General features: G+C 41.2%; 1 protein-coding gene across 13 annotated transcripts in view; it reads right to left on the bottom strand.

Moving 5' to 3' along the window:
- ZNF536 (zinc finger protein 536) overlaps positions 1–21,231 on the bottom strand; it is a 357,464-nt gene that overhangs the window by 3,674 nt on the left and 332,559 nt on the right. For 12 of the 13 annotated variants that reach the window (XM_069793537.1, XM_069793532.1, XM_069793540.1 and 9 more), the window contains one exon: positions 1–1,151. This exon is cut by the window's left edge and continues 3,674 nt beyond it. In XM_069793537.1, coding sequence (XP_069649638.1) covers positions 916–1,151 — 236 coding nt within the window. In that variant the 3' untranslated portion in view covers positions 1–915. The remainder of the gene's footprint in view (positions 1,152–21,231) is intronic. The other variant, XM_069793543.1, reaches the window with a different exon arrangement.

Genomic DNA, 21,231 nt, shown 5'->3' on the forward strand with positions numbered 1-21,231 from the left:
AGCATTTCCCTCAATACTGCAAGATGATTACAAAAAACGGAATTACATTTCAAATCTACAATCACACATTGGGCTGCAGATTTTTTCTAACCATTGATTCATTTGGCTGTATATTTAAAAAAAAAAAAAAGAAAATGTAATATCACAATACTTTTCAATATAGGTCAGTACTGACCCTAGCTTATGGGCCGTCTAAGGTTTCTCCTATACTGCAGTTGCAACACCACTTGAATTGATTTGCTCTGCAATGACAGCTCCAGTCAGACTGGCACCATGGCAGTCTACCAACACATCTCATTACTATGCTAGGCAAATGACAGCAGCTGGTGTCATATTATAAAGGTGTTTTCAACAATGAAAACACAGCCCCTCAATCTTCAAGGCAACACTAAATCGTTTAGACGGTATCATTTTTCTGTTAAGAGCATTATTTTTGGACAAAGACCACTTTAAAGTTTGAAATTGCCCTGCTTTTTAAATAACTAACGACCTCCTAACATTTTTAAATCACTTTATTATCCCACCTACATTGTTTGGAAGTACTTGTTGCCAGGTAACAGTTTAGCAGCCATTTTCAAGGGCTGGAAATGTATTTTGCATGTGTAATATATATATTTAAACACACACACACACGCGTATGGAATGTGTGTATTTTGTGTGTGTGTGTGTGTAGATATATATTCAATGTGTGTATGACTGAATATCTCTGTGTGTAAATATATATATATATATATGCGCGTGTGTGTGTACGTGTACATATACATATATATGAAAGTTTTCAGCATCCTGTACACTTCTGGGAATTAGCGCGCCATTCTTTTGCTTGGAAGGCAGTTAGCCGACCCTCACCCAAACACATATCTAAACCTGGTGTAAAAGGCTACTGCAGTATGGAGACAGATCCGTCGAGCTGCATCACTCCTGGGCCTTGCTGCCCTCCTCCGTTAGCTCTGCTGAGCTCCCCGGTTTGACAACTGCAGGTTCCTCCAAATTCCCAGAAGCTTCGGAGTCAACTCTGGAGCGCTTGAACCTGCGGTCGGGATACTGGCTGTTGTCAAAAGGCATGCGATGGACACAGAGAACGTGGGTCTTCAGATTTCCCTTCTGAGAGGCACTGTACGGGCAGTATCTGCACTGGAAAGGCCTGTGACCTGCGTGACAGACGAGAGTCGGGTTAGTTTTCTATTTTATGTACGCGGCACCTGCAAACCCGCCTGTTGCACAGCCTGACAAAATGGAATGCCCCGGAGCCCCCCATCCCAGCAGAAACCTTTCCTGTTGGGTGGAGAGCATCGCCGCGTGTCTTCAGCAAGAATAAGAAATCTGTGCTATTCGCATGACGCCTTGTTAAAGAAACTGCATTTTAAAAACTCTGTGCTTCGATTTTCCAGGGAAGTGCCGCTATTTCATCTCCCTCCTCAGACCCAGCTGTAAATCCATCAGCCTGCGATCCCACCTAAACTCTTGTAAATACAGCGCAATCGTGTACGAGACTGCCTTCTTTTACATTTGTTAATTATCTTTTTTATTGAAGCGCAATTCAAGGATGACAATGTGCAGACCCTTAGTCTAATAAACACACTTTGTCTTTGGGTGGGTTTCTGAGTAAAGAAGAGAACTGTATGTTTTATTTTAATCACACAGATTACTTTTTAATGGAAAGAAATAATGGATTGAGATAACCAAGGCCTCAAACCTGCAAACATTTACTCCAGTGAGATTACTCCTGTGAGTAAAGATACGCAAGCACATAAGTGTTTGCTGGACTGGGGCCCGAGGTTATCACCAGCTTTAAAATAAAATGTCCAAGCTAGATTAGAAAAGGAATGTTAATGCACAAAATCTGACAGATGCACTTCTAGTGGGTGAAACAGCAACCGACTGCGAAACGAAGGCATGAATGAAAGATATTTCTTCTTATAAGGCTATCAATGTACTCTCCCGTATTTTTCAGATTATCGTGACTTTGAATATCCATGCTGTATCTGGTTTTGGAGGTTATGTTTCAGCAATCACATTTCAACCTATGCTGGGAAGTTGTTGATGTGTTTTACTGGAACTTTATGAGCTTTGTCTCTCAAATTAACTTAAACCAGGACCATCTGAGGTCAAATGCACTTAGCTTGCTTTAATTTGCTCAAATAAATGAATAAATAAATGTGCCAGACCATCTACATAAAGCCAGGATAAGTGAAAAACGATACCCTATCTCCACATTTAAAGAGCACATTCTCCTTGCTGTCATGGTACTACCTAGCAGGCATAAAACAGACACTGGCATAGCAGAGGAGGAGGACTATGCTCCCCGCTATGTGGGAAGGGGCTGGGACCATCTCCCCTTGATTTTAGGTGGGAATTTAACAGATAAGCAAATAAACGCTGGTTGTGCGCTGGTCCGATGTTACCTGCACTGGAGTGGGAATGCTACCATAGTCGTCCCAGCAGAGATGGGAGCCTGCATAACTGCTGGTTTTAACCTCAGCCTGTTGCTGACACACCAGCACAAGCATCTCTAGCAGAGCAAATTCACCTGAGCCAGCATTAGGGCTCTGGGTTGCTCAATACCTTGCCATTTTTACTGTAACATCAGAACTACCACTTGAAGGCTGACTCCCCCAAAACACACTGCTTGCTACCCAGAGGAAAGAAGTGTTAAGTCCAGTCCAGTTACCTAAGCCCTATGCCCCAGCACTACAGGCATGTTTCCTTAATCAAGGATGGAAAGCTCCCCTCCACCCTTTGCTTTTACAAGTTGAAGACTGCCAGAAGTGTGACCACCCCCCCCAAGACCTCCAACATGCATGTTTATGCATAAATCTTGGGATGGAGTGTGGGTCAATCTTCTAGCTCTCTCCTCAGATAAAGAAAAACATTTTCCTCAACAACTTCCTAATGAAAAAGAAATTAAATCTGTAAGCTGCTAATCATTACAAACTCAAATTTCAGTGGAAAATTTCATAGCAATAGCAATGGAAGAAACCTACATAGATAATGTATCAGAAATTGGATTGGGCTTTTATAGAAAAATTTCATCTGGAAGATATGAGGAAATAGTCAACAAAGAGATTGAAGGTGTCCCTAGTGCCTCTTAGAGTCAGTTCTAAAATCAATACCAAAGAACAAAGATGCTCGAAAAATTTTGAATATAATAGTTTTGAAAGCTGGAAGCACTCTCCAAACTATCTGAGTATGAAGAAGGTCCAAAGAAAGTGTGATTTTCATTGTCTCAGAAAATCTAGAAATATTTGAAAACTCAAAAAAAAAAAAAATCTAATAAAACCATCACATCTCCTCCGTTGTTTGTCAGAGACGGATAAAGTCACCAGAATTCACACGTGGATTCTGGACCCTTTCTTTCCTTCTCCTTTTTCTCCCTCCTAGGTAATGCCTCTGACTGGGCAGAGTTACAATGTCTATTGCATAATCTGCTTGGGGAGGTGCCAAAATGCCTTGGCCAAAGTGGGAGAAATGTCAGGTAAAGAGGAAGGAGACTTGCTCCATGAAGAATTGAAGTGATTTTTCCCTTTCTCCAAAAGATAAAGGCCTGCCACTGTCGCATCCACTGAGATGTGAGACTATCTGTACCAGCAGCACCAGCTCCCTTCCAGTATTCCCAGGGTTTCATCTGACCATCTGATGACTGGTTCCCTTGCTAAGAACAGGAGATGTGCTGCTAAGTTGTGACAAATGGTACAACTTGCCCTCTAGCCTGATTCACTCTGGTTTTATTGATGCTATGGAAAAAGCAAAAAAAGATATCCTGTTTATTTGGTCTTCTTGTGTGCTGCAACTGTCAGTGACTGGATATACCATAGATGATACGATGTCCCCGATAACTGCTCGCAGAGCAGCGTGCAGGGAGCACAGACAGAGCGATGGGACTCCAGGAGAGAGCAGGCACAACGTGCCCATCAGCCACCCTCTGAACCCCTCAAGCGTCATGTAGCACAGAAAAAATCTGGACAGGTTTAGCCAGAATTGGTAGCACTAGCCAACAGCGTGAGATCTCACCAAGCAACTCTTAATGCTTTGCCCACAAGTAGCCACCATTAAACGACCATCTTAATTCTTTCCTGCAAAGAGCAAATTCTAAACAAGGAATCTACAAAGCATAGATGGAACTAACCACCTCACATGCGCCAGACTAAAAGCAAACTCTTTCTGTCCACCACTGAACCAAGTTCAAACCTGTGCAATTCCATACAGAGAATGTAATTTATTAATTCAATGCACTTTAATAAATCAGACAATATAAAGTGCACCTACAAGGATTCAGTTCTGCATCGCCTCCCCCATGACTTACTTTTTCAGGCCATCAAAATTTCACATCACTGCCTTGTGAAAAGTAAGTACACAATAAGTTAATTTGTATTGTCACTATGCAGTACAACTGTGGTAAAGAGAACATTCATTTTTAATCCTGTATGAATAATATATAAATATGTATACAGAGTGAGGGTCATAGGAAAGCAAGCGGTACATTGTTTACAGCAGAAGTAGTACAAAAACTAGAGATTATTCTCACTTGCAAAGATAACAATATCTGCAATTTGCTTGTAACTAAGGGGTGAAGGAAAATGCCCATTTCTCTTAGGTATCCCATCCATTAATTTTAGCTCAAAATCTTGTTGTGGGCAGCAGGCTCTTAAAATAACCCTTCCCAGATAAGTTGGCAATAAATTTATAACATTTTATCTAGCAGTGGCTGGTAGGTTCTTTCTTAGCAAGCTACGGTTCATATATATTTTACCCACTATATATCTTCCAATAAAATTATATGAAAGCCCTTCAAAAAAAAAAAAAAGAAATCTTCTTGATAGTTCAGGAGATAATGTGCAAAGCATTGCATTTGTAGTAAGAAGAATTAGACTAAAGGCGGGCCAACAAGGGGGGCAAACTATGGTGCCTCTTTCTCTGACCAAAAAGTGAGGATAGAGGACAATATATTGTTTATTTGCAGCTGAAATAATCCTGTTGTGGAGCAATGTTCTACAAAGTCTGTGACTGAGCGTGTGAAGAGACTTCATAATCCTCTGGATGGAAGCTGACAGTCTAAAGAAATAGAATAGGAGAAAATAATAATAAAAAATAGCCAAAATGACAACAATGGTAGCTGGACTCAAAGAACATTTTTAGAAGGTGCGGATTTCCCCAGGCAGGGCGATTACCTCCGGCACCTGCTGAAGCCAGTCCTCTGAAAGTGATCTAAATCTTCCAGGATCAGCCCCAGCAATGGCAACAGTGCTGAGATGACCTAGGCTCATCATCTCCTCTGGTTTTGACTGTACCCTGGAGAGAACAAGGAGTGTGGATGGGTACTTTTTGGTCAGGATGGAGAACTTCTCTGTGGGAAAAATATTTAGAAAAAATCCCCCAATGTCTGAAAGTGGTCCACCTTTTTAAAAATATATGCTGCTTTGTTAATTTAGCCTTCGAGAAAAAAAAAGTTTGTTTTCTTTTCTTTCAAGTTTGTGATCTGATATGTTGCTTTGTGACACATCATGTCAGCCCGCATCAGTCACATCGCGTTAGGTTTCATAACATGGCATGACTGATGCAGACCAACATGGTGCATGAGCTGAACAGTCAGAAAATGCAGGTTTTGAGAAAGACATAGATCTCAAAGTCTGGGTTTTAGGACCATTTAAAGGAAAATATATTTAAAGCAGGGGCCTTGGATATAAATATAGCCATTGCCCAAGAGTTGTTAAGGATTCAAACACTTGCCAAACCTATTTTGCTTTGTCTTATCTTTAAAACTCAAAATGTATTATTGGAACACATAAAAAGTCAATGTCAATGAAGTGTCATTGGGTTACTTACTGTAATCCAAACACTGCTAATAGTTACTAATTTATTAACTTTGATATGGATCCATTATTTAAGATTAGCACAAAGGAATACACAAACAAGAGAGAGAGAGAGAAAGAGTGATGAATACTAAAGTCTTTTTCATTAAAAAAATCATTTACATGGTCAAGCTGCATTAATTCTCCACTTCTAAAAATATTTGATCGGCATCCAAATTCTATAAAAATTTCCACAAAGAAACATCTTATTTTTGTGGTATTACAGGCACATATGTAGGGGTTTGCACTAAAACGTAAAAATGGGCATTGGACTAGTCACATGAATAAGATCAGGAATTTATTCCAGATTGTTAAAAGTGTACTAATCACAGCAAAATCATGGCTTTCTCCCAGAGCAGCAAGAAAACAGTAATTTGAAAGAAAAATGCCAATAATACATCACACACAAGCCGTCTGTTGTCCCCACTACACCACTTTTTATTATATTGCATATGTGTACATATATACACACAGATACACGCATACAGACACACAGACACACAATTTAATGCATAAATTTAGGGAAAAGGCAGAAGAGCAATAAAATGATGAACAGAAAACAAATGCTGTGCAATGTACTATAAATTATAATTAAGTCCTGAATAAAATGTGTTTCTTAGATATGACATTTGTTCCCTTAAAATGCAAAAATGGCCATGATTATCTGACAGAATGTTTTTCCTTAGATGGCCAATGGCTATAGCACTTACTGCGATGCAATACGGCAAACTCATTTCAGATTTCTTTGCCTGGCTTAAAAATACCCTTTCAGTGAAAATCAAAAGTAACAGCAATTACCTCTTTAAAACAAGTAAATTACTCCCTCGCTAAGAATTATTTGAAAAGCCTCAGAGGTTTGAATTTCTTGGAGGCAATTCTCTTTAGCTGAGATGTTGGATACTGAAGATCTGGACTTGACCTCCTGGGCTGCTGTGGCAATCCCAAACGGCCAGGACCACCTCCGGCCATGATCAGGCACTCTTGCAGGACCAGCTGCAGTGGCTCAGGATGGATGGCCGCTGCCTCCTGCACTGAGATGCTCAGTCCCAAAACGTTGCTGGTGGAACGGTCCATGTAATCACACATCTGCTGCAGCGCAAAGTCAGCAAGCTGCATTCAAACCTTCTGTGAGCCTGGACCTCCCCGGGAAGAGCTGCTTTAAATCTTTTTTCCTACACAAGCTTGCATTTGAGGTACAATCATCTTTAAACAGATGAAGTGCGTGTTGCCTCAGAAGTAACAGCAGGCGATGATGGCCGTGTGCTTTCCGCGTAGGAAGAAAGACTTTTTGAGTGTCTCGGGTTTTCTGGCAGTGACTACTGGGCTGAACTCATGGCTTTCTCAGACCACGGCCTCCGGGTCCCAGGCGTCTTGGTGAACACTGCCATTTTAAAGTAATGCTATTATAGCATAATAACCAGGATTTGCAAAGGGAGGACTATTTTCATTTAAATCTCGGCTAGTGCGATTTCCTTTTTTTAAAGTATAAATTTTCATAAATACATTTACTATCCACAGCAAACATCCCAAATACTGTATGCATTACCCAGGAGAGCAGAATGGCTCTAAAGCAGCCATTCTGATCTGGAGCATAACAGTATGGATGGGAAAATGTTGAATAAATATATTTGTCCAATAGACAATAATGGCTCTGATTGAGCCATTCCACTTTATTGGTCTCAAAATATGCATTTTATGAAACTCCCAAAATACCAGACAGATTAAAGTACATCCAATCTGGTTCATATATGTAATAAAAGTTTTTATAAAACAATTGAAAAGTATATGTTTATTTACACACAGGTCCAGGACCAACCAAGATGGTCTTCTGGGAAAATTACAATATTCTGTGAAGTTTATATGTTTATTGGATTACAAAAAAAGGAAATTAAATTTTAAAAACCCTCTATTTCATGTTGACCAGGAAAAACATAAAAATGAAAAGCCTTGTCTGAGGCTTTTTTGATGATTTACTGTGGAACTACATACAAAAAAAAGCGTAAGTATCTGCATTTTAGGAAGGCCTGGGAACATTTTCACCTACCAAAGCTAAGGCTTTGGGTTATATGTCTCCCATGGGACACCTGAAGCTATGGCAGCCCCCTGACCACCCTCTGTTCAACTGGATGCCTTCATTACCTGGCTCAATCCTGCAAATAGTCCTAAGACTAATCAGAGGCATTGTTCGTGATAAGGGGCACCAGACTAGTTACCTAAATCCCCCCTTGCTAATACAAAGCAGACACTTCCAGAGGCAGCTCGGGTCCGAACATGTGAACTGCCATCTGGAAGAGCCTTTCCCTCACTGTGGGTTACACAAAAGATCTTCATTAGGGGAGGATAAGTTTGGGCTAAAGACCCAGCTCATGGCAAAACACGGCCATCAGCTTGATCCTAAATAAATGCATTAAGGATGTTTGGAAAAATTGCCCTAAAACTAGTAGGATTTATCCACCTGTGAATTCTGCTGTGGCAGATTAGTGATCCATAAGGAATCCCCTGTAGGGATTAACGTGGTGTACGGCACCGTCCCGAGGCCAGCACCCATCCCAAAGCCACCACGTGGCACCACAACCCTGGAGTTTTGCTGAGATGGACGTTTGGTCTACAGCTGCCTACAATAGCAGGGTGGCAAATGACTGAACCGTCATTGGCTGCAGAGGTGCTGGAGAATGAAAAGACCTAATCTGTAACTAATTTTTTTCAAGGATTTTTACTTTAAAAAAAAATCTCCATTCATCGGATCAAATTAAACCCTCAGATACCTACATAGCTTTTCTGAAATGTAATCAAAGGTGGAGTCTGCTCTTGATTTAGTGTATTATACAGTGCTTCGTGTTTCAGAATAGGTATTTCAACTTGCTGATAAGTATACTAAAGGGTTTAATGATGGCAGGGAAAAGCAAAAGTTGATGCTACACTTTGTCTTTAACACATACTATTAAAAGATTAAGTTAATTTCACACATCCCCTCTAAAATAAAAACTCTACTTAAAGTAACAGTTCAATTCCTGCCTCAAAAGGTTACAATCACGAATTATCACACACTGAATTTTCCTTTAAAAGCAAAAGAAGAAAAAAAAAACACCAACAAACCAACCCTGCTATGTAAAACAGCCAAAGGTGGATCAGTACGACACAGAGGCTGACAGCCACCTGGACACTCATGATAAAGAGAAACAAGTAGAAAATTCTACCACTGTCCTTCATACATACGCTTTTAACTTACTGAACAAATCAGTCACAAAATTATGGAAAATATCACTAATTTAACACTTGTTATATAGAGCATGGAAATGATAATTATTTGGAGGTAGACTGAGCAACTTGCTCGCCCTCCGCAGTACACTAAACACAAGCAAATTACAAAATGGCTAGTGAAGTCACTGGCAGTATAAGGGAGACTTGCAGTTCCTGGGAAAACAAACATTTCCCATCTCTTGCAGAGCTGATAAAGTAACCGGATTACTCAGCTCCAGATACTTAGCACAGAATTTGTTTCTTTTTCAGAAGAGTAAGCTTTTCACACAGGAACTTTTGATTTAGAAGGGAAATGGATCTTTTCTTGGAAAAAAGGAAAAGCATCAGCAGAATAGCTGAAAAGGTCCTCCTAAACAAATATTAAACATTATGTGAACCTTGTAAAACAAAACTTCTGAAAAACAGCTGAAGACTTTGCTTTCTAAGGACCTGTGTATTTCAGACTGCTGCCGGCGGGTGCATCCGCCCATTGCGGTGCAGCACCCCGTGCACGACGGCACACCAGTTTGGGTTTTGACATGACAACATGAGTTACGAGCCTGGTGCCTCAGCGGGCTCCAAATGAGGTTAGTGGGAATGCTGTCATTGATTGAGCTTGAAATGCCAGACTATCATTGTCCCATGCTTTGAGAAATTTAATTACATTTAATTTTTCATATTTATTTACTTTGGTTTATACACATAAGTAGAGGGCAGAGTTCTTATCAAGGGCACTAGGTACCTGTGGTAAAGAGCAGGCCACCTCTGACTAAATTTATAATAGCAATGGTTACAGCAATTTATAAATTCCTCAATCACAATCCCTTTTGTAATCCTAAACTCACAACAGCTTGGCCAAAAATATAAGCATTCATCTCCAGCCATGCCCCCCACTCTGGCACCAATTCTTGTTCTCCCAAAGCCTGGAGGCAAAGCCGGTGCATCCCTTCATCTCTGCAGCCTGGACCCCTCCACACAAGAGGCGAGAGTGAGTGGGTTATAGCCCTCTGACAGCCTTCTCTTTCTCTTAGGCTTTGGGGATCCAAGTAGACCACAGCTAAGGAAACATATTTCAAAGGTAAGCAGCAGGCTTTTTCTTTAATATTAGCTAACCCCGAGTTCTTCTGATTATCAAAATTACATGTTCAGAGTGCCACCTTTGCCTTTACTTACATATTTCAGCTAATTGTTATGTCTATTCACACCTTTACTTCTTTTAATCACGTCAATAACATTACATTCCCTTTCTAACCCCCTTGAGCAAAATATCTTAGTTTTCCTTCCAGGTTGTTCACAAGTTTTCTTTCTAATGTTCTGTCATTTTTTTAGTTGTCTCAGTAAATATTTATTATTTCAGGGAGCATTTAGGACTTCTGGAATGAAGCAGTATTTGAATTTAATGTACTTATGATTTCCCAGAATAAATGTTGTACTGGTGGCACTGGGCTTTTAGTAAAAAGGTCGTGCAACTCAGAGGTGCTAATAGGAAAGGCCTTGTCAGGGATGATATTTTGCTGCCAAATATCCTTTATTCTGCCTAGCAATTCATAAATACAATAGCATTTTCTCTTTTCACTCTGGGCAACTGTCTTGAGCTTATTTGGTTTACTTGGTGGAATGGAATTTAAAAAATCCCATACTCAGCTTTCTAAATTTTTCCTGCCCACATTTCAGTGTGTCATATCCTCAGCTGGTGTTGAACAGGACACGCAGCCTGTGCCATGCAAAGACCCGCCCCTCTATACACAGCCAGGTAAGGATCAGGAGTCTCCCCATCAGTCCTGTGGCCCACAAACCACCTAAACGGGAAGGGATGGAATTATCCATGTGCTGTAACATTTGCTGAAGTGGGACCCTAAGCTACAATAATTGTTTTCTGCATGTATGATGTCACTTAAGCTAAGCATGTTCTCCTTTAATTTTAGTTGTTGCTTTCTTACGTAACTGGGGTAATTTAGATGGTATTTTGTCACATTATATCTTGTCATGTACCTCATGATTCTCTATCTACAGTGGCATGTTAGTAAAGAGACCGAGGAAAACCAAACCACTTTAAGTAAGTAAATATCCAGCTCACTAATAGCTAATATTTCAAATTATCCACAAGTAGCTCACAACCCCACTAATCATTCCGCTAAAACATTACTATTATCTGTTTATGGGATTTTGTGAGTGTAGTTTGCAGAACAACTCATTATTGGCAATGCTGCAGCATTATGTGCCATCACTGCACTGAATTACCACGAGCGCAGCCTGAGTGGGGACCCACAGCAACCCACCTCTCACCAGGCGCACTTCCTACGTAGGTGTGCACAGAGCTACTATCTCTGTAAAAAAATCACATATTTTTATCATATCCCATTCGACAAATCAGGAGCTCAGACAGTAAAAATTAGAAGGCTGCAAAGAATAAATTGAGCATTAACTTTGCAGGACCTCTCCCTCTGGAAAGTACTGTTGATAATGTCACAGAAAAAGTGTCTTTTTTATTAAGTCACAAAGGAAATGCTTTCTCCCCTTCTCCTTTGCTTTTCTATAAAAGGCTCTCTAAAATGAAAGGTGTCAGACTTTGCTTTTTCTTCTTGGCATGATCCAGAATGTATGGCTGAGGAATGACAGATGTCTGCAACCAGCTGCAATGAAGCATGCTAAAGTTTCAGTCTAATCCACTTATTTCACTGCAGTCACGTAAACCAAAACAAATGGGCAGTGCCTTACATTATAAAAACACAGCAGCATTACTTTGTTGCATAATGTAGCTGATACGCCATCTTTTTATCATTTTTCCTACTGCAGAAAGAATTCACCTCTTTATTAAAACCAGCCCCTGAAAGTTCTCCCGTTCTGCTCGCCTCTATTTTTTTCTTTTAGTGTCACAGCAGTCTTGCTATGCCCCATGCATTACTCAATACGCTGCTATTATAAAAACACCGTAATATTTTTCTAGGGAAGGCTGCTTTTGTTTCTAAAAGCGCGATCCGATTCAAAAGCCACAGGGCCTGATTCTGTTCTCGCCTCCTTGTCACAAGCTGGCGGTTTGAATAGATCTGCACTGCTCCGAACGAGGTCAGGATCGGACCCGCCATCAAACTGGTACGTGTTTCGGCTGTATACCAAGCGCACCAAGCACTTACCCCGCGTTTCTGCTTTTTACAGATCAAACTGGAAATGTCAGCGGAGACGCAACTAAGGACCTTAATCTACTCGACTAACCTCATTGAGGCTCCCCCCCCATTTTAATGAGGAGGAAGAGCCTTTGCCACCCTGTTTACCGAAGCTCCTGAAAGCCCCCCCCCCCCATTTCGTTATGCCAGAGGGAGTATAACCTAAGTGAACATGGCATTGTTTCCTGGGAAGGGAGACCCTGTCTCACTCCAACATGTAGTGCAGCAACCTTTTGAACCCTCCCTCCTTTAATCCTTGTACGGAAAGGGAAAGGATGAGGAGTCATGTGGCTCCCTCCCCGCCAGCAGTTTCAACAGCTGGGAAGCACTCTTTCAGCGCAATTCATAAAAAAAGATGTGTTGGATTTCGCCTATGGCAGAATGGTGTACAATTTCTGGCCCTTCAGGCTAAAACAATAAATGCGAAGAGGAAAATTTGAGATTTCCCCCCTTAAACTTCCCACAACAACCTCAGCAAAACCACATGACTTGTCTTGTACAATCTCCCTGGTGTTTTCAGTGCTACTTTGGCAGGAAATCAGAATTACTGTTATATAAATTCCATCTGATGCCAGAGCTACCATCTGTGAGTAAAACTGCTTCACCTACGTCTGCCGGCAAAGCCACTCTCCCAGAGACAAGGGAGAAGGGGAAAAAAAAATTTGATTAATTTGCAGAATGCTTGTGATTTGCTCATATATTATTATAACTGCTCATCAGCACATGACAAATTCCCAGCACTCCGCACAGGAACCCGTTCAGTTTCAGCAGTTTTTTGCGTCGGCACCTGACAGACTGCAGAGCCACTAATGACTTTCAGATGCTTACAAACAGTAATTCTATCTTCAGAATAAAAAGAAAAATCCGTAGGAAGAAAAGAGTAGAGTTAGTCTATTCCATTTCCTTCCTGTATATCAACATGATTTAACTCTTCGGGGCAGCAGTGGTTCCAGGATCATAACACGGCTGCTCCTTGCCTGTAAAAGACAAAGACTGCCAATCTCAGGGGGAAAGGTGGAAGCAAAAGCCGGTCTCCAAAGGCTTTTGCTACACCAGCTCCATAGAGAGCCAGATACAAAGCAGGTAGCCTAGGAAAAGGCACACCTACCCTGCAGTACTGAAATAAAATATACGCTCTCCCCAGTGCTCCCAAATTCCATATCTATTTTCCTATTTTAATACTTCTGATAACCTTTTGCATTTTCAGGGAACACATCTGCTTCCTAACTGCAGCCGAAATGTTTTTTTCCCCCTTTAAAACTATGATTATGCTTTCTGAAGCACTGTCTGTGTGCTTGATTGCCTGTTTTAGATTAGAGATTTTAGCAAGGAAACAAAGACTTCGGAGTGCACATCAGTCCTGCATATGAGAAACCACAGAAGGAATAAGCAATAAAATGTGATGCACCATCTGTCCACAAACAATAACCTGGATGTTCTGAAGGCTTACAAATTATTTAGCACACAACCTCACCGAATTATAGGACCCTTAAATAGAGCAATAGACTGGGAATGAGAACCTCTTTGATGTCCTTTTGTATTTTTTTTTTCCCCCAACTCAGCCATGGATTGATTGCTAACAGTTGAGGTATTTCTCAATGACTATTGGAGCAAGTTGATTTTTATTAAGTAGCTCTCCACAGAATATTTTGCCACAGATTTGAACAGTGGGGTATGAGCTGCCTCTCTGGCCCTAGCCTGCTGCAAACAGATTGTTAATCAAAAGACAGTCTAAAAGAAGAGTCAGTTGGGAAATTCAGTCCTAAGGGCAAAATGCTGCCCTCGGTACTCATGCGCAACTCCCACTGGCTTCCACGAGAGCTCACGGGAACGCTCAGTGAGGAATTTGACTTTATTAAGTACTAGAAGGTTTCTGACTGGACTCTTGTGGAACAAATCTCTAACAAAGAATCAGATTTTATTTTTTTTTCCGAATTGTATACTGCTCCAATTAAAAATAAAATGACATTTTTCTTATCTGTCATGCTGAAGCACAGTGATTTTGCATGCAACGCGCATTAGCAACTGAGTACACTCCAGGTACGGTAAACTGGAGTATGTCAAAGCTACTGGATCCCTAGACAAACCTGGCATCCCTCAGCAATGTGCATGTATTACCAAAATCAAGACATTCAGAGACCTGTGTTTGGGATAGAGGATTTTGGTTCACCATATTTAACTGTGAGATCATGTTAAAAAAAACAACCAAACCAACATTAAAATGACTTTTTAAAATTTTTAATATGCAGTGAATTGCAGAATTTCTAGATCTACTGTTTCATTCAACCTCTTCTCTATATTACAAATTCCTGAGTTTTTAGTGAACACTAGCATTTGTTTTCTCCACTTGAAGCATACCTCTAAACCCATAGTCTGAAATAAATCAGCATCCCTAAAAGCCACCCACTTCATTTTAAAAAGGAAGAGCTTTGCTACCATTTATTAACAACCTGCCCTAAGTATTTATTTTGCTTTGGTTTCCATAGATTTTTTTTCTGCAGGTTTTCTTAACACACCATTTCCCATGCCAGCTCTCAGCTAACAAATATCCAGACCCACCTACCTAAGGTCTGCTTAGTGTGCCCTTTACTCTTTCATCTAGATGGCAGATCAAAATTCAAATAAAAATAGATGTTAGAAGACAGAGGATTTTTTTTTTTTTATTTAATCATATTGTCTTTGACAAACAGGGAACAAGAGGGAGGTAACTGCATAATTTACTTTAGGTGTGCCTAATGTAACTCCGTCATCATTGATGAGTCTTATGGAGAGACACTGAGAGGCAAATGTGCTCTTCTTCGTTGTGGAGCCAGCACTATTAAAGAATATTTCAGTATTTAGGCCCCGATTCAGCAAACCGCTGAAGGTTCTGCATACCATAAATCCTGTAAGTCATCCCACAGACTTGTGTGGGAATGCACACGTGCTTACACAACACACGAGCGTAAGTTGTCTCTGAGCTGGGGCCTCATAGTCTAACCCTTACTTACAAAGATTCATAAAAGAGACATGAAAATTTGCCTGGGGCTAAAAGCTGGCACATTACATTGTTTCATTTCAAATCCACGCTCCTTTTGTATTTATTTCCACGTTTGTTTTTATGCGGTATTGGCTCCCGGTGTGAGGGGGACGTAGGGCCCCGAGGATGCTGGATGCACGAGGGGCCACCAGCCCATCACCTGCAGAGGTGCACCTGCAGCGCCGTCGTGGCCACCACCCGCCTGCAGGCTGGAGCCCCCTCGGCCAGTGAGGGGCCACCAGCCGCTAATTGGGAGGCTGGTAATTTTAGCATCGCTACGGGTCACCCGGAACTGGCTGGTTGCTGTACGTGTTGCACGCAGACCAATAATCAACACCCAGAGCTGAGGGGTGGCTTTAGCTCTTACCTACGTGCCTAAACCCAAGCATTGCCACCCAGCAAAGGCCACCTGATGGCTACGCAGCAAATCCATTCCATATTAAAGGAGACAAAACCAAAATCCCCTTCCAATAACTTCTGTGGCAGTCAGTACACAGGGGACCAGGTGCTACTGAGGATTTTATTTTGAAGAGAATTGTAGAAGTCCAAGATATTGAAGCATCCATGGGCAGTGGGACACAAAGTGCCCACCTAGGGTGTTTGGGTATTTTTCTGATGACTTAAAGTGATCCATGCCTATCTCTGAAAAACTTAAGCCAAACACAGCATGTCAGGTAGCAAAGAGGCAAACGTTCCTGCCATCAGTACCCAGCCCACTGAAGCCTTGATCCAAGCCCCACTGCCTATGGGAGAGCCACTCAGCCCCGCGTAAGCTTCACTGACTTCCATCGTCTTCCAGAGAGAAGGTTTACTTATATGAAATCAATGGCAGGCTCTGGGCTTTCAAGCAAACTGATACCCACTTGATACCCACTGTGTATAAACCCAAATCATTTTGCAACAAAACTAATGTACACAGTGGTTAGAGGGGGCCAAAATACTTGCCTTCTGGAGAAGCCATGCAATTCCTCTGATTTCAACAAATAATCTGACCCAGGTAACTTTTCTCTATCTATCGTTATGCTAATCAGAACAGAGAGGTCTATAAATGTACTTAAAGAGACAACTAAAAAAAATTAATCTGTGGTTTAACTTAAAGGTCAACTCAATACATATTGAGAAGTCAACTGAAATTCTGCCATTAAATATAATCACTCCTTCTAGGGTGGTAAATACTGCATGGAAATACCCATCAGGAGCCAAATTCTGATCTCAGATGAACACAGGACTGGAGCTGCATGCGGATGGAGGAGAGCAGGGCTGACCTTGCATACAGAGCCCTTCCAGTCTGAGTATCTTGAGTATCAAGACCCAGGCCACTGGAAAAGCTCCTTTGAATTCCTTAGGATGTGATTAATATCATGAGATATATATATATTAAAAAAAAATTAAAAATCTGGGTTTCTTTTTGGATTTTTTCCAGCTTTCTGGATTCCTGCTTTCAAGCATTTTCCATAACTCCAAAGGTTAGAGAGTTACTTTCTTATAAAAAGAGAGAGATTTTTCTATAATCATGTGGATACCACAGCAAGAGCCTTTTGGAAATAGGAAACTACCCCAGTCATCACAGTAAAATTGGGAAAAGCGAGGACAGCCATAGGACCCTGAGCCCCCACTCCTGCTTGTTGGCTCTGTGGCAGGCATCTGTCCCAAGCCATTATTCTATACACAAGCATTCACAACCCCAAACCAGTTTTCCTGTTCTTTAATAGAAAGAAGTAAATTGAGTACGGCTGAACTAGCATTTTATACATGTACAAACTTGCTCTTTAAATTTGAATATATGGAAGGCACATTATAGGCAGTATCTTCTGAAATAATGTTAAAGATTTGAATATCAGGGGTGGGGGGGGAGAAGGCACAAAGGTCAGATTTAAATCCTGAAGGTAGCATAAAAAATTTAGATAAAACTGTCTGCATATATTTTTGTATAGCATGTGTCCTGACATTGTCACCATCAGCATGGGCTCTAGAATTCATAATCCACTGCGCTATTTTTTAAAATAGTTTGATTTGTTTATTAACTGTGCTTTCCTATTTCCATGAGATACAGACATCGACAGTGAATAGACCTTTTCTAATTGAACTGATAGCTTGAAAGTGAACATGTCCTTGAATTTACACTGAAAGATAGACAGTGATTATTTATAATAAGGGATTTAGTCAACTGCCTTTCCATTTGTACAGCCAGGACTTTATCAACAGACCATGTTTAGATAAATAGTGCCAAATAAGATAAATTCTGTATTAAAGGACGAATGTCTCGCAGTGTCAGATGTACAAGGAAGAGACATTTGGCTGATGATATGTCCTGTAAGTATAAAAGAGAGTATTAAGATAACACTTTATGCTAGCATTAATACATCAAAGTTCTGGACTGACCTGTTTCATCCAAAGTGAAAGCGAGGATGCTCTTAATTCCTATCTAAGATTAATTTAATTCAGAAGGCATTCAGCCTTATGTCCTGTTTTGCAGCTTTATAAGAATTGCTGGATTTGCAGAATAGCACGGCTGTACGTACGTTAATAAATGGTCTGTATTTGTCTAGCCAGAGTTGAAGCCTTTCTTTAAAAACACACACACACACACAAAAAAAAAACCCCAAACCCAAAACCAACAAAAAAACCCTCTGGCTCTGTGAGCTTGCTTTGCCCACAATATTAGCGCTTAGCTATCTCCTTGCTGAAGGGCCTATTTGTCTGCTTTAAGTGAAATCACTCAATTCTCAAAAGTCAGTGGAGGACTTTGGAAGGGGGAGGGCTGGGAGAGGCCACTCCAAATAAGTTCCATTAATCAAAAGACACAGTCTAATGTAACTAATATTTTACAATTAGAGAAGACAAGATGGAACTAAAAGCCATCTATCTCTCTTACACCACATGATCATCGATTCATAATCAGAAGACTGAGAGTCGCACAAAGATGCATTTACAGGGGCTGGGGGAGGGGGCTTGGTCGGAGCCGGAGATAATGAACACGATGAGAAGGAGCGGCGCTGAAGGCTGGGGAAAGATGACAGAGTGGTTCAATGGTGACGGATGACACGAAGATGAGTACTGATACCTGACAGGCAGCGAATGATGACTGCAGTCCTTTCCCACCATTATGATCCTCAATTATCTTGGTAAGGACTAAGAGGAAAAAAAAAAAGCCGAAGTGGCTCAGCCCATCCGTTTATTTATAAGCTGGGATAATGCTAGAGTGTGCCAGGCTGCTGGGAAAGGCCACCTTTTCACAATTTGATCAGCACTTTATAGGAGCTGTAGTTTTCATTGTCAGCGCTCATGGGCACAAGGGGAAATGGGTAAAATACAGTACTTGTCCATCTGTTTTGTAATAAAATTCCTAAATCTTCAAAGGGAGTTATTTTTTTTCTTTCACTGCCACCTTCAGGAAAAAGCCCAAAACCCTGGGCTAACCAAAAAAATAAGAGAGAAAAGAGAAAACTCGCTTTGTATTTGCACGTAGAATTAGCAGGCTGCAGCCTGTGCTCCCGAAATTACATGCACAGTTTTATCCAAATGCATAATACACGGTGGGGAGTGAGCCAGCCTGAGCAAGAGCCGGAGCTGTGAGGAGTGCAGGAGCAAAGTGAAGGGGAACTTTTAAAGATTCTTCATTGATTTAGGGAATTATTAATAAAAAGGGAAGAAAGTTCACTCGAGACTGCTTTGTAGTTGCAGAAGATGCCACAGGCTAGCATTTCTATACCAAAGAATATGCCGTTCTGCTACATTATTTATTTTTAAAGACACAGATCTCCTAGCTATGTTGGAGTCATTGCTTTTGAGAAAAAGAAAAACAAATTAAGATTAATGTTCTCCACAGCTTCCGATAGCAGTAAATATTTGATCAGAACAATTCGCATTTAAATGTTGACATGCTAAAAATCATATTTTGGAAGAAATATTTCTTCTTCACCCTTTAACCATAACTTTCCTTTCCTGTCCCCTTCCCCCTCCTTGACCTTTTGGAGAAATAAAGTCACACAATGTAGCACCACATTTCCCACTCATGGGGGAAAAAAAGAAAGAAAAGAATGAAACCAGATCAAAACCAGCTCTGCTTTTTAAAAAATAAAAATAAAAAAAAATCACATGCACTATACAGGTCACACGTGCTCTGCAATTTTGCCTGCCTTTTTCCTCTTGCAGCTTTATGCAAAGGAGCGGGCTCCTTGGTTTAGTGACCTGAGGGGCAGCCCTTGAGCCGGCTGCTCAGCGGAGCTGCGCGGCAGTGGTCTGCCCCGGCAGAGGAGGGCACGGCGGGCTGCCCTGCAGAGCCCTGCTCCCAACGCGCCAGGGTGCGCACACACACGGCAAGGTGCCGTGCTGCACCTTTTGGGGTGGCGACAGTCTAGTCCATCACAGCAATGGGTTGTCTGCAGCACAACCTGCTAACCAGGGACAGGAACAAGCCAGCAAAGAGCCATCTTTAGCACCAGCTTCCACGTGCACGAGTGAGCACGAAGAGCCAGGCAGGCAACCTGAGCCCAGCTAGCACTTGGAGCAGCTGAAATACCAACGCACTAGGCTTCATCTGACTCCACGTCAAAACTTCCGTGCGCTTTTCCCGGCTCCAGGACTGTCAGCGCAACAGGTATATCCAGCAAAAAAGACACATCAGAAAGGAGCTGCGTCATCTGTGGTGGAAGCAAAGTGCCCCCCAGTCACACCAGTTCCTGTTGGCCAAGCGGCCTGTAGTAACAAGCATTAAGACCGTTAAAGTTCAGCAGGTGCCTCTCATTATCAGAGACGTGTAGAGTGCAGGAGCTCTAGATTTTGGCTACATACATTAGATAAAATAATAGATGGGGGAAAAAAACAATGGCAAGAATTAGCCTAAATATACTTGCAAATGCTTACATGGGTAACGGCTACCTGAAAGCCCTGTGTGTGCGTTGGAGTGCTTGGACATAACGGGCACCGGGGGGTGCGAGTGGTTCCCGTGGGCAACCTCAACGCCAAAGGCAGGCGAGAATATATCATGACATGTGTCCATACGGCTACATGGGGCACCATTTAGTTGACAAACAGCATGTCCCCAAAGAGGTGAAAATCTACTATGTGACATACGGTACCTTTTATGGACCAGCTTTTTAATTTTGATGGCTTCTACCCCTACTTTGGCACAGAGAATACAGACGCTAGACCGGGTTTGAAAGGAACGCATGGAACAAACCACACTTCTACAAGAAATGCAACACTCATCTCACAGACAGTGTGTGCACAACGAGAAGCCTTGCTGGTACAAGACTATAAATATTCCAAGAAGCATTTCCCAGATTTCCATTTAGGAATCCTAATTATGAACAAATGTCCTTAATCTGCCGAGTTCATACATCTGAGATTTAAGACAGGTTGAATCCATGATCATCACCCTAATTAGCCCAAACAAAAGCTCCAGATGTGAGAAGCATGGTTCTAATGTAGGGGTCTTAATAGCAATTGATCAAATATTGTATAGCTATAAACGGTTTTCACGAATAACATCTCCTCAGAAGCGATGATAACTGACATGTTATAAAATGCATTTTGTCAGTGATTTTTTTGCAAGAGCACGTGCTTCACTTGTGCACAAGTTGGATCCATCTCCCTGTAACGTTATTTCAGCATTTGCGGCAAAACAACTCTACTGCCATCAGTGGCTTCACGATTGTGTAAAATTGGACTATCATGGTGATTAATTGGGCTAACTTAATCTGTACATGCAAATTGAGTAATTGCACTCACAAATATCTAATTTAGCATGTGCATGCAATAGTTTAATTTGCACATACAATCATACTCTTTGTGTAAATGAGGCACACAATTATGAACAATTTTTTTCTGCCCTTGTCTGCATGTGTAAATTCAATGAAATAAATTTCTCATTATTTATATTCAGTCCAAAGAAACAAATATTTCTTGTATCTGCCAGTATCACTTCTGGTTTCCACATGGCTATCAGGATAAACTC

This window comes from Haliaeetus albicilla, chromosome 10 (genome assembly GCF_947461875.1).
Source record: "Haliaeetus albicilla chromosome 10, bHalAlb1.1, whole genome shotgun sequence".
Classification (NCBI taxonomy): domain Eukaryota; kingdom Metazoa; phylum Chordata; class Aves; order Accipitriformes; family Accipitridae; genus Haliaeetus; species Haliaeetus albicilla.